This window comes from Danio rerio, chromosome 3 (assembly GCF_049306965.1).
Source record: "Danio rerio strain Tuebingen ecotype United States chromosome 3, GRCz12tu, whole genome shotgun sequence".
Lineage (NCBI taxonomy): Eukaryota > Metazoa > Chordata > Actinopteri > Cypriniformes > Danionidae > Danio > Danio rerio.
In genome coordinates, this window is record NC_133178.1 from 11,710,001 (window position 1) to 11,724,063 (window position 14,063).

General features: G+C 34.4%; 2 protein-coding genes across 5 annotated transcripts in view; both read right to left on the reverse strand.

Moving 5' to 3' along the window:
* Positions 1-8,233, reverse strand: part of ccp110 (centriolar coiled-coil protein 110) — a 20,728-nt gene extending 12,495 nt beyond the window's left edge. For 2 of the 4 annotated variants that reach the window (XM_073944163.1, XM_073944161.1), the window contains exons 1-7: positions 7,975-8,233; positions 7,430-7,609; positions 4,517-4,645; positions 2,547-3,486; positions 1,874-1,983; positions 686-839; positions 1-81 (exon numbers count right to left, since the gene is read on the reverse strand). The exon at positions 1-81 is cut by the window's left edge and continues 11 nt beyond it. In XM_073944163.1, coding sequence (XP_073800264.1) covers positions 1-81; positions 686-839; positions 1,874-1,983; positions 2,547-3,486; positions 4,517-4,645; positions 7,430-7,576 — 1,561 coding nt within the window. In that variant the 5' untranslated portion in view covers positions 7,577-7,609; positions 7,975-8,233. Of the gene's footprint in view, positions 82-685; positions 840-1,873; positions 1,984-2,546; positions 3,487-4,516; positions 4,646-7,429; positions 7,625-7,974 lie in introns of all 4 variants that reach the window. The other 2 variants (XM_073944164.1, XM_073944162.1) reach the window with 1 other exon arrangement.
* LOC141381148 (uncharacterized) overlaps positions 1-14,063 on the reverse strand; it is a 587,543-nt gene that overhangs the window by 519,790 nt on the left and 53,690 nt on the right. The window lies entirely within an intron of this gene.

Sequence of the window (14,063 nt, forward strand, 5' to 3'; positions counted from 1 at the left end):
TGTTTCTGCTCTTCAGTCCTCTCAGATAAACAGGAGGCTGTATTGAAGGCGATGTTGCATCATAGGTGGGAGAAGGAAAACCTGAGAGGTAGAAACACAGACAGGTGATGACAAGTGTATAGATTTTATAGTTGAAAGGGGTTAATAGCATTATTGTTTACTTTTATTTTTTAACCACATCTGACATCTTGTAGTTAAGAAATTAAAGTGTGAATGTTTTGAATTAGTGTTATTTTATCATTTTGTATTATTTTAAATTTTTACATTTTTATAGTATTTACTTACAATATTTAATGAATTTAGTGATTTCGTTTTTGTTTAGATTTTTTTTGCAATTTTGCAATTTTGCTGTGCTTTTGTAAATTGAACACTTTTACAGTTTATTCCTATAGGTGGATGGATGGATAGATGGGTGAAAAGATAGAACAATTGCTAGATAGATAGATAGATAGATAGATAGATAGATAGATAGATAGATAGATAGATAGATAGATAGATAGATAGATAGATAGATAGATAGATAGATAGATAGATAGATAGATAGATAGATAGATAGATAGGAGATTGACACATGGATGGATGGATGGATGGATGGATGGATGGATGGATGGATAGACAGACAGACAGACAGACAGACAGACAATCTAAGGACATTCATCACAGGCTGGTGTGTTTTCTGTCGTACCCATCTTCTGCAGCGGGTGTCGCGGGGATCTGTCTCCGGGACTTAAAGGGCACATGGGGCTCAGTATAGGGTATCGGTCAGCACAGCTATCCTCTCCCACAGCAGGACTCAGACCACCCTGAGCCCTCAGTCTCCTGACCCGCTCCTCTGAATCCTGCATGAGCAACAGACATACAGTGTTATTCTGTTTTTTTATTAAACAACCATTTTTATCAAGCACTGTGAAACCTATTGTACAATTACCTATTGTACTTTATCATCCTTTTGAGTTTAGTTTAATTGAAATTGAAACATTTGTTTACTCTGAACATTTTTTTTTTGTGTGTGTGTTTGGTTATTTTACAGGTTAAAGTCGCTTAGCTCAATACTGTGATTATACCGGACACCATGACAAAAGCTTAATACAAGAAAATGTAATACCGTCATAAGCCTAGATGCGAATTGAATTTACACACAAAACTGGAAAATCGCATAAAAGATTTGCATAATAGATATAAGTGACTATTAATGTAGCTGACATTGACAAACTTGTATAGGGTGTCACATGGTTTAGGATGCGCTCTTAGAATGAAGTTGACAAGGTGGGCAGTAAACAGAGAGAGGTTTTAAACAGAGATAGATAGATAGATAGATAGATAGATAGATAGATAGATAGATAGATAGATAGATAGATAGATAGACAGACGGACGGACGGACGGACGGACGGACGGACGGACGGACGGGCGGGCGGACGGACGGGCGGGCGGACTAACGGACGGACGGCCAGACAGACAGACAGACAGACAGACAGACAGACAGACAGACAGACAGACAGACAGACAGACAGACAGACAGATAGATAGATAGATAGATAGATAGATAGATAGATAGATAGATAGATAGATAGATAGATAGATAGATGGGTGGGTGGGTTTATGGATGGATGGATCGATAAATGGATCGATGGACGGACGAACAGACAGACAGATAGTAGATAGATGGACAGACAGATTGACAGATAGAGAGGCAGATAGATAGATGGATGGATGGATGGACGGACGGATGGACGGACGGACAGATGGATGAATGGACAGACAGATTGACAGATAGAGAGACAGAGAGGCAGATAGATAGATGGATGGATGGATGGATGGATGGATGGACGAACGGACGGACAGATAGATAGATAGTGTCTATCTGTGTCCCACCAGGTGTTCTCTCTCTTGCTCCGCCATTAGACAGGACATCCGAAAAGCGTAGTCTTCCTCCAGTGACCTCTGCATGTCTTCCAGAGCCTGCGCCTGCCATTGCATCTCATCTAAAGACACAAGAGACATACACGACAGAGAGGATACTTTATCAAATATAGCTGTAAGTCTGATCTCAAATAGTAATAATAATAGAATTGTTATTATTATATATTGGCTCTTTGATGTTCAATTGATTACGTTTTCTTATCAATAACTTTTCATGGTTGTATATGTGTCTTGAGCTGCTTTTTGCTTGGGTTTTTTATATTTGAAACAGTTCTTGGTGTGTTTTGGATTCTGGAAAACACTGCAAGCCACTTGAAATTAAACTTATTTGATATGGCTATACAGTGTTTCCCAACAGTGTTCCTAGTGGCACACCAACAGTACATGTTTTGATGTCTCCCTTATCTGACCCATTCACTTCAGGTTTTGGAGTCTCTTCTAGTGTTCTTATGAGTTGGTTCAGGTGTGTTTGATTAGGAAGAGGTTGAAAATGTGAACTCTTGGTGTACCTTCAGGAACAGGGTTGGGAAGCACTGCTTTAAAATACCACTCCTAAGTGAAGTGTTTGATGTTTTTAGATGCAAAGACATGTTCTGTGTGAACGGGCCTTAACTCGTGTTCTTACCTGTCCTTCGGTCTTTTACCGAAGTACTAATAACATTGTTCCTCTCCATCTCGAATTGTAGTTTGGCATGAGAAGGAGATTCTGGACTGACTGCAGACCCCATGAATGCTACTCCGGGACTCTTGTTCATTGGTGAAGGAGGTGAAAGGCGAGTTGGCGTTCTCGCCGTGACCCCAGCCATAAAGCGAGGCATTCGCTCCTGGCTCCTATCTATGACAGGACGTGAGGACAGATGGCTGTCCAGCGTGTGGCATCTCCTCCGAAATAGAGGACTCGTGAGCTCAGCGTCTACTGGAGATGTTTCCAGTCTACCTATAGTCTCGGTCAACCTGGAGAAATCCTCATAAGGAGATACATTCACATTTTCCAACCCAAGCAGCTTCCTTTCCTGCATTCCAATTGGTTTTAGATCCTGTGGTCTTGCATTGGGTGTAATGTTTGGTTTGGGGTTTTCAGGTAAAGAAAAGAAGATGCTGCATGCAGAAATGGGACGAGGGCGTCCGCGGTGGGATTTGTTTGCATTTAGACCACATTCTGAGCTGATGGTGTAACTGGGGGAGCCACTAAAACCAGTCCCATTCAGAAAGCAGCCAACAGGCTCCGAGGGGCTTTCTGACGGGGTTTTGTTGAGTTTTGAGCCTGGTTTTGCTTGCTCTTTTTCAATGAATTCACGTGATTTCTTTAGCAGGTTCTGCAGGCAAACTCCTGGTTCAGTTTCCTCTTGCATTTGTTTTTCCTCGGCAGGTTTTCCTCTCACAAACGCAGGTAGATCAGATGATGGAGTCACTGGAGGCCTGTTGGACAGTATATATGGCTCAGGAGCTCCATTATGTCTGAGTTTTGTACTGTCCGGTCGTGTGAAACCATTCCTGTAGTCTGTCTTTGGAGAAGGAGACGTGCGCTGCTCTGAAGGCTGTGGGATATCCAAGACTTTTGGTGCCTAGGATGCAAGAAGATGCAAGTAATTTCACAACAAATATTTGTGGATAAGCTATATACAGTTCAAAATTATACTATATAAGTCAAAATTATCAGTCTTCCTGTGAATTTTTTTAATCTTTTTAAAATATTTCCAAAGTGCTGCTTATCAGACTTATTATTTTCTATATTTTTTTTTATCTGGAGAAATTATTATAATTTCTTTTAGTTTGGCTTGAATAAAAAGCAGTTTTTACATTTTTTAAATGATTATATCAATCTATTAAATTAAACCAAAATAATTAGCTCTCTTAATCATTTCTCATAAGTCCTCATAAATTATTATACCCATCAAAATTGATCACATCATGATGACATTTTGATGATCAAAGAAAACAGTAATATTGTGAAATTTTGTTATTGTTTTTCCTAGAAAAAAAGTTTGAGGTAAGATGTCAGGATTCTGTCACTTCGGTCTTGTTCATTTTTGTTTTGGTGGCAGAGTCCAGACACTAGTCTTGTCTTGTCTTGTATGTTGTGCTCGGCTCAAGTTTTCTCAGGTTGACCACTCTTACCGTACGTTCAGACCGAAAGCGGCGAGAGCGTCAAAGTAGCCGGAAGTCATTCATTTTCAATGAGAGCCGACGGCGATAAGCGGCGAGGAGCAGCGGCAAGCAATTAGAATATAGAAGTCCACCGTTTGAGAGAATTTCAGAGAACACAGTCACAGTAAACTTTTGTTCCGACCACATGTTCGAAAAGGTTTTATGTTCAAAAGGATCATGTGATACTGAAGGCTGGAGTACTGAATATATCACATTTAATTGCAATGTCATGCAGACTTTAATAATCACAGAAATAATATTTCACAATACTAATGTTTTACTGCATATATATCAAATAAACACAGCTTTGGTGAGACTTTTGTGTATATTTAATGTATGGATATTAATATATTAATAATAATAATAATAACAATGAATGCAATTCGAAAATATTCCCAAAATGCAACATAAAAGTGCCTGTATTACATAAGACACTCATTTCCTTACCTTACTGGTCCAAAGACTTGCCGGCATCTGATTGAGCAGGTTATTGTTATGATGAAGCTGTCGTCCTGCCTCCACTTGTGATGCTCTTTTCTTGTATTTAGCCATTTCTCTTCTTTGTTTCTCACTTAGCTTGAAACACAAGGTGCAAAAACATTCAAAAGCGAATTGCTAAATTAAAGTAAATGGTAAGCCTAATCTATCTAGGTGTTAAAACATACTAGCAACATACTAGTCACATGCTGTTTCTAATTATTATAACTTCTTAAGCTCTATCTCAAATGACATACCATAGATGCATACTCTGCAGTGTAGCCAACTCTCTAGTATCTGGACTTCATAAGGTTATGTTTGTCATTCACATTCTTAAACATAATTAGCCACAAAACTAAAGCTGTGTCAGCTGAGTGCAAGAAGTGTCCAACAGTCCTCACATTTTCTTTTTTAATAAATTTTGTCCTAAATAAGTGTATCATATTAGTATTTAAAGTATATTTTTATTTTGAACATCTATACAAATTGAGTAATACAGTATGCAAACTGCAAAAACTGCTACATTTATGCTAATAACATGCTAAGTAGTGAGAAGGAGCAGAAACATGCTAAATATTAAAAATGTGTGGAAACATGCTATTAAACATGCTAAATGGTAACAATGAGCAGAAACATGCTAGAAACGTAAAAACATGCTAATTAACATGGTAAATGGTAACAATGAGCAAAAACATGCCATTAAACATGCAAAATGGTAACAATGAGCAGAAACATGCTAGAAACATGCAAAAGCATGTTAATAAACATAATAAATGGAAACAATGAGCGTAAACATGCTAGAAACATGTAAAAACATGCTAATAAACATGATATATGGTAGCAATGAGCAGAAACATGCAAAAACATGCTATTAAACATGCTGCATGGTAACAATGAGCGGAAACATGCTAGAAACATGCAAAAACATGTTAATAAACATGTTAAATGGAAATAATGAGAGGAAACATGCTAGAAACATGCAAAAACATGCTAATAAACATGATAAATGGAAATAATGAGAGGAAACATGCTAGAAACATGCAAAAACATGTTAATAAACATGTTAAGTGGTAATGATGACCGGAAACATGCTAGAAACATGTAAAAACATGCTAATAAAATGGTAAATTGTAACAATGAGCGTAAACATGCTAGAAACCTGTAAAACCATGCTAATTAACATGGTAAATGAAAACAACAAGAAACATGTAAAAAAACATGCTATTAAACATGCTACATGGTAACAATGAGCGAAAACATGCTAGAAACATGCAAAAGCATGTTAATAAACATGATAAATGGAAACAATGAGGGGAAACATACTAGAAACGTGAGAAAACATGCTACAAACATGTTAAGTGGTAACAATGACTGGAAACATGCTAGAAACATATAAAAACATGTTAATAAAATGGTAAATGGTAACAATGAGCGTAAACATGCTAGAAACATGTAAAACTATGCCGGTAAACATGATAAATGGAAACAACAATAAGAAACATGTAAAATACATGCTAATAAACATGCTTAATGGTAACAATAAGCCGAAACATTCTAGAAACATGCAAAAACTTGCTAATAAACATGATAAATGGAAACAATGAGAGGAAACATGCTGGAAACGTGCAAAAACATGCTATTAAACATGCTAAATGGTAACAATGAGCAGAAACATGCAAGAACATGCTATTAAACATGTTAAATGGTAACAATGAGCAGAAACATGCAAAAACATGTTTATAAACATGATAAATAGAAATAATGAGAGGAAACATGCTAGAAACATGCAAAAACCTGCTAATAAACATGTTAAGTGGTAATGATGACCGGAAACATGCTAGAAACATGTAAAAACATCCTAATAAAATGGTAAATGGTAACAGTGAGCGTAAACATGCTAGAAACATGTAAAACCGTGGTAGTAAACATGATAAATGAAAACAACAATAAGAAAAATGTAAAATACATGCTAATAAACATGCTTAATGGTAACAATGAGCCGAAACATGCAAAAACTTGCTAATAAACATGATATATGAAAACAATGAGAGAAAACATGCTGGAAACATGCAAAAACATGCTAATAAACATTGTAAATGGTAACAATGACCGGAAACATGCTAGAAACATGTAAAAACATGCTAATAAACATGATAAATGGAAACAACAATCAGAAAGAAAACATGCTAATAAACATGCTAAATGGTAACAATGAGCAGAAACATGCTATAAACATGTACAAACATGCTAATAGACATGATAAATGGTAACAATAAGCAGAAACATGTAAAAACATGATAAATTAAATAAATGATCTAAAACATACTAGAAACGTGTAAAACCATGCTAAAAAACATGCTAAATGGTAACAATGAGCGGACACATGCTAGAGACATGTGCGTCCCTTTATTTATCTGAGGTTGCCAAAGAGGAATAAACCGCCAACTACTCCAGCATGTTTTACACAGTGGTTGTCCTTCCAGCTACAACCCAGTACTGGGAAACACCCATGCACACTCAAGTTTACACACACTCTAACACTATGGCCAATTTAGTTTATCCAATTCACCAATATTGCATGTCTTTTGACTGTGGGGGAAACTGGAGCATCTGGAGGAAACCAACACAAACATGGGGAGAACGTGCAAACTCCACACAGAAATACCAACTGACCCAGTCAGGAGTCAAACCAGTTACCTTCTTGCTGTGAGGCAGTGCTCACCACTGAGTCAACGTGCCGCCCTATACTTATTTATTTGTATGTTTGTCTTATTTATGTTTTGTTTTCTGTATACCCCTGACCTTTTTGTCTTAATATTTGTTGTATTTTTTGTTCTGTATTCTGTTCTTTAAGCATTAATAACAAAGTAAGTAAATACTCACAACAGGACAGAGAACCGGCCTGCCATGAAAGCAGATGAGAGAGTGCGCCACCACTCGCGCAGGTGCGGTACTGCAGCTCTTTTTACGCCTCATTTCCGTCTGCAGTTTAGACACAATCCGTGCGCAGAAATCATCGTAGCTCTCCATGTTCTCCCCAGACAACTGGAAAAGCCTAATATACTGAAATACAAACGTCTGTACTAGTTTAATTTGATAGGAAATAGTAGTACGCTGCCGTTGTTTTCAATTAGGAATCACTGAGCAATAGTCAGCAGTCATGTTTGACCACAATGCAGGGTTTAAGATTGGATTTGTCGGATAAATGAGAATAAATAGGGAGCAGAGGAACTCTGGGGGATAAATTACTCTTATAACATCCCATTGCTCCTTTATCTATGAAAATGAATGCTAACATATTAGTTAGGCTATATAACAATACAGATGTTAAAATCTCAGCATCAGTATCATTATATATTGCCCTCAGCTTCTGTTAGAATATCTCTATATGTCAATAATGAAATTAAATATATCAATAAAAGGCTTACCTCTATCACAGCCTGTAATACTGTATGATAGCGTCGCTGTATGCTGGTGTTTATATTGGATGTACAGATGCAAATCGCGTAATTGTTTCCTGTTTTGCTAGTAATTAGCCTCCGCTGTGGATGATAATGAAGCGAGCTACGCTACATTATCCACATGACATAAACAATAGTGTAAATATATAGACAGATATATTGGTTTGATATGCTGAATCGTCCATGTGTCATTCACGCGGGGCTCTGCTGTCTGGATGCTGCTGCTATTCGTCATCAGCTCCGCCCCTTCATTCATCGTCATTCCATCAATTTAATTTAACGAAGGAAGCAACGCAGATTCCTTCACATCAGGTTCGTTTTCAGATACAGGTTTCTTTTCGCAATGTTTTTTTTTTGTTTGTTTGTTTGTTTATTTGTTGTTGTTGTTGTTGTTGTATGTACATTCATTCAATCATTCCTTTTATTCCCCATGTAGAAGCGGATAAATGGAAATAAAGGCAAATTGCATATTTTACATATATAAAACAGCCTATATGTCATATTTGCAACACATATTTCAAAATATTGCAAATAATCACCGTTTGCATACACTTTTCGTATGTTAGGCTTAGTGTATACATTGCAAAAATAGCCGTTTTTATACCAGCCAATGCAATCACAAACATTTTTTTTATTCAAATATATTATCTTTAAAATGATATATGTGTTTATAGCTATACAGTTGAAGTCAGAATTATTAGCCCCCTTGAATTATTGTATAATATATATTATATAATGTATGCACATAACTTTATATAGCAATAAATGAAAACATTTCTTTATTTTTTTTCTTTATTTAGATCTAAAATTATATTATATTATATTTATTTATTATATTATTTATTATATAAATATATTTAGATCTAAAAATATATAATATTTATTTATTTCGTTTATTATATTACTTCATTCATTCAGTTTCTTTTCAGCTTAGTCCCTTTATAAATCTGGGGTCACCACAGCGGAATGAACCGCTAACTTATCCAGCACAGGTTTTACACCGCGGATGCTCTTCCAGCTGCAACCCATCTCTGGGACAATTTAGTCTACCCAATTCACCTGTACAGCATGTCTTTGGACTGTGGGGGAAACTGGAGAACCCGGAGAAAACCAACACGAACACGGGGAGAACATGCAAACTCCACACAGAAACGCCAACTGACCCAGCCGAGGCTTGAACCAGCAACCTTCTTGCTGTGAGGCGACAGCACTACCTACTGCGGCACCGCAGTAGATCTAAAATTATATCATATTATTTTTATTTAATTTATTATATTATTTATTATATAAACATATTTAGATCTACAATTAAATTATGTTTATTTATTTAGTTTATTTTAATATTTATTATATAAATATATTTAGATCTAAACTTATTTTTATTTATTTCATTTATTATATTATTTATTATATAAACATATTTAGATCTAAAAATGGGCAGAAATGCATTATGAATAAATGAATGAAAGAATGAACTGTAAATAAATATTTCATTTATTTAGATCTAACAATTGACAGAAAATAATGTTTTTATTTATATGAATGAATGAATTGCAAATACATAAATAATGTTAAATGTAAAAAGCGAATATCAACATTTTATTAAAAGCATTAGAATATTACATTAAGCATTAATAAAAATCCAGACACAAAATATATCCAAGATCAGTACAATAAAATGCAAAAAGCATCTAGAAATATATGTAAAAAAAACGCAAACATTAAAAATAAAATATAAAAAAATAAATAAGTAAAATAAATTCTAACATAATAATGAAAGCAATGGGACACAGTTAACGACAACAGAGGGATTAGTATCAGAAAAAAATCCTCAATGAAATCAAACATACGTGATTTATTGTCCAGTAGCGTAATGACCTCATGCGCAGCAGCGTCAGGGGGCGTGGCTTTTCTCTCCTGCGTCTCTACTGCGCGCGCCAGTCTCTGCTCAACAAACTCATTGGTGTGTGTGTGTGTGTACACACTATGCGTGTGTGGATGGACATCACGGTAAACTTAAGTCTTACTGTACATTACAGATACACCGTAAACTAAAACTGGACGTCGTTTAAACAGGAATCAATCACCCGAGTCGTCGATTTCTACGTTAACCGTGTGGATTTGACGGACAGTCGCTCATTTACAAACCAGTGGACTTTGACAACCGCCGCCGCTTGGGTGAGTTTGCAGAAGTGACTTTGCAAGAGGCAAAACTGCCAGCCATTAGTGACTATATTGACATATTTTATATATTATTGCATATATCTGACGCTTCTAGAACAACAGTGACCATTGTGATATTGTTCGAGAATTTAAATTAAATCACTGTACGTTAAGTTAACGTTACCTCATTTGAACGGCGGTTAGTTTACGTTAAGTTAGGCATTAAATGAATGTATTACAGTTTGTTTGCTTTAATATCTCAGTTCTCAGACAGATATGAGTTTGAATTGTGAGCTATAATTTGACGTTAGGCGGTAAACTCCACCCTGTGTGTACATTCATTCTCCAAATATGTTTAAAGATGATTAACGCAGCCGTAGTAGTGCTTTAATTGACCACTAGATGGTGCTGTTGTATAGTGCGTGTTACCATAAATTATGAAGTTTATGTGTCTCAGCTATTCAATGACAGTGGTCCACTTTGTAACTACTCTGAATTTTTAGCCCAAAAGACTTTACAGTTGTTGCTGATGCAATCCCACAAGATGTTTTTATGCTTTTTAAAGGACTTTCATTTCCAATTGCTTGTCATTCAGTGGACCTTTGGAAAACATGTATTGGTAAACACTGCCTTTCATTATCTAAATCAAAATGCAATAAGGAAATAAGAGCCCTGTTTCTGGAAGATTCAATTACTGTGCCTTATGTAATGTCATATTGGAATGTTTTTTTAAATTATATTTCAAGGAAGAAAGTTTAGTCGTTTCCCTGCAATTGTCTTTTTTAAAACAAACTAAATAAGAGAAGTTACCTTTAAATTTATTCATAGATGTCATTGCCATCAAGACAAGTGTAATCTTAAAAGGCTTAAGAATGATATTACACCTACTGTTCTTTTTGCTTTGCGAATCCTGAAACTTTTTATTTAGTTTGGAATTGCCCTCATTTAATGCCAATTGGGTGTGATACTCTTGATTTTATAAAAGATTATGTGAAGGCAGATTTTGAATTTAAATTTGATAATGTTATTTTTGGTTTTCCTGAATGTGAAAAGAAAAATAATACATATTTCATAAACCTTTTTTTTGTTTGCCAAATTTTATATTCAGAAAAGCTAGTTTTGCAAGTGTAAACATATTTTTTTATTTTTTTAAAATTGAAATTAAAATGTATTTTAAGTCTATTGAGGGATCATCAAACTTAAAAGTAATAAGAACAAGGACTTTGACGAAGGACTTGACACTTGTCTTGGACTAAATCACTGAAAACCCCTGGATTGTTGTTGTTGATTGATGACATTTGTTGTTAATGTTTTTCCATTAAATAAAAACAGCTGTGGATATTCGCATCAGTGTAGCATAACTCAATGAAATATCAATATAATTGCTGAATTGCTGTGCAACAATAATTTTTACAGAACTGTGAGGGTTGGGAGGGAGTAAAATACAAATTAATGGGGGATTTAATAAAACGTATGAATAATACTTGGTATAATGTTTTTACATTACTGTGATGGTAGGGGTTAATGTTAATGAAATACAAATAATGAGGTAATTTAATAAATAATAGGAATATTACTTGGTATAATTGCTGTTTTAGGTTACTGTGATGGTTGGGGTAGGGGTAAAGGTTAATAAAAACACAAATTAATGGTTAATTTAATAAATAATATAAATATTTCTTGGTAAAATTAATGTTTTCACATTACTTTTATGGCTGGGTTTAGGGTTGGAGTGGGGTAAACATAAATAAAATACAAATTAATGAATAATCCAATAAATAATATGAATAAAAAAAATTAATGAGTAATTTAATAAATAACATGAATAAAACAGTATAATTACTGTTTTTACATTGATGATTGGGTTTAGGGTTGGAATAGGTGTAGACGTTAATAAAATACAAATGAATGGATAATTTAATAAATAATACAGTATAATTACTGTTTTTGCATTACTTTAATGGCTGGGTTTGGGGTCAGAGTAGGGTAAACGTTAATTAAATACAAATTAATGGATAATTTAATGAATAATACAGTGTATTTACTTTTTTTTTTACATTACTTTGATTGTTGGGTTTAGAGTTGGAGTAGGGGTAAATGTTAATAAAAACACAAATTAATGGTATATTTAATAAATAATATGAATATTTCTTGGTATATTTAATGTTTTTACATTACTTTCATGGCTGGTTTTGGGTTGGAGTGGGGTGAACATAAATAAAATACAAATTAATGGATAATTTAATAAATAATATGAATAAAACAGTACTGTTTTTTGCATTACTTTAATGGCTGGGTTTAGGGTTGGAGTAGGTGTAGACATTAATAAAATACAATTGAATGTATAATTTAATAAATAATATGAATAATACTCAGTATAATTAATAAATATAATTACAGTTTTTTACATTACTGTGATGGTAGGGGGTAGACGTTAATAAGATACAAATAATGGGTAAATTAATAGATTAAGGGTGCCCAAACTTTTTCTTTTCTTATGAAGGGCCAAAAAACAAACTTGATTGAGGGCTGTGGGCTGAAGGTAAATATACCAAGCTGTATTACAAAGTTTCCATGAGTAATTTCCTCGTTAATTTAAAAATAATAGAAAACATTATGCATATAAACTAATCAATTGTATATATATTTTTACATTTTATAATGAACCAATTATAATGAAAACAGAAGAATTCCATTATAACATTATGGAGTTTAATGCTGAATACACTAGTCAAGCAGCACCTGCTTTCATTACAACATTTAATTGAAACATTTAATTCAAGTTTGTTTTTTGTAGCTTAAAAATAAAAGTAACAAATGAAAGGTTATTAGAAATGACAATGTGTGTTAAAAACATTAACCCCAACCCTCCCCGAAATTCTCCCTCTCTTCTCAGATGGGATGGCGGGCCAGGTCAAATGTTACAATGGGCCAACTTTAGCCCATGTGCCCTAGTTTGGGCATCTCTAGTATAAATAATTCACGTTGACTTCCGGCAGCAGCTGTATCACTTGTATAGCAACTACCATGTATTGAGCAGTTGTTGTTGCTAAATAAAATCATACAGGATTTGCCTCTTAATATACAAAGTTTAACTTACAGAGTTTTTATTTTGTTTATTTGTTACCCTGACAGTCATTTTTAAACACTGAAAAAAAGAAAGAAGTGGAAGATGGAAAAAAAAAGTCATGCAGTATCAACAAGAGAGCCATAAATCTTATCATGCAATATTTTGTTGCAGTAGTTTGCTTTGTACAGTGCAAACAGAACCTTTGCTTTTTTCTTACTCAATTTTTACTCTGACTTTTACTTGCCCGCCTGCTGCAAATTATGCTTTTGTTATTGAATCATATCCATATTTTTGGATATGAAATAAATGGGTTGCAGTTGTGTGTCTGTTCTATATTTATATTGACAGCAGAGCATTTGTGTTTTATTTATGCAACAGTTTATGCAACAGTTGCTTAGTATGATATTTGGTATATCTGCGGTTAACGGTTTTGCACTGCATCTGAATTTGTGTTTGGGGATTAATATAACTTGATCTATCTATTTTTTTAGTACAGTAGTTTTTTAATATAACTCTTTCTTTTCAGTACAGTTGTTTGGTTTAGAGAAATGGATTGTTTTACAGTATGATGGATTGTGTCTGTCGAAAAGAGAGACACCAGTTCTATTCCTGTACGCTTCACTTAATATTGCAAGACTTTGGGGGTTTTATATTTTGCATATGAAGTCAGTTGTGTAATAGCTGCTTTTTTACACTTTGGCTTAGAAAACAAATGTTGCAATTATTTTTATTAAATCAGTCTAATATGTCAGTACTAAATACATTTGCAGCGAGTCCACAGGGTCATAAAAAGTATTAAAAATTGCTAAATCAATTTAGAGAA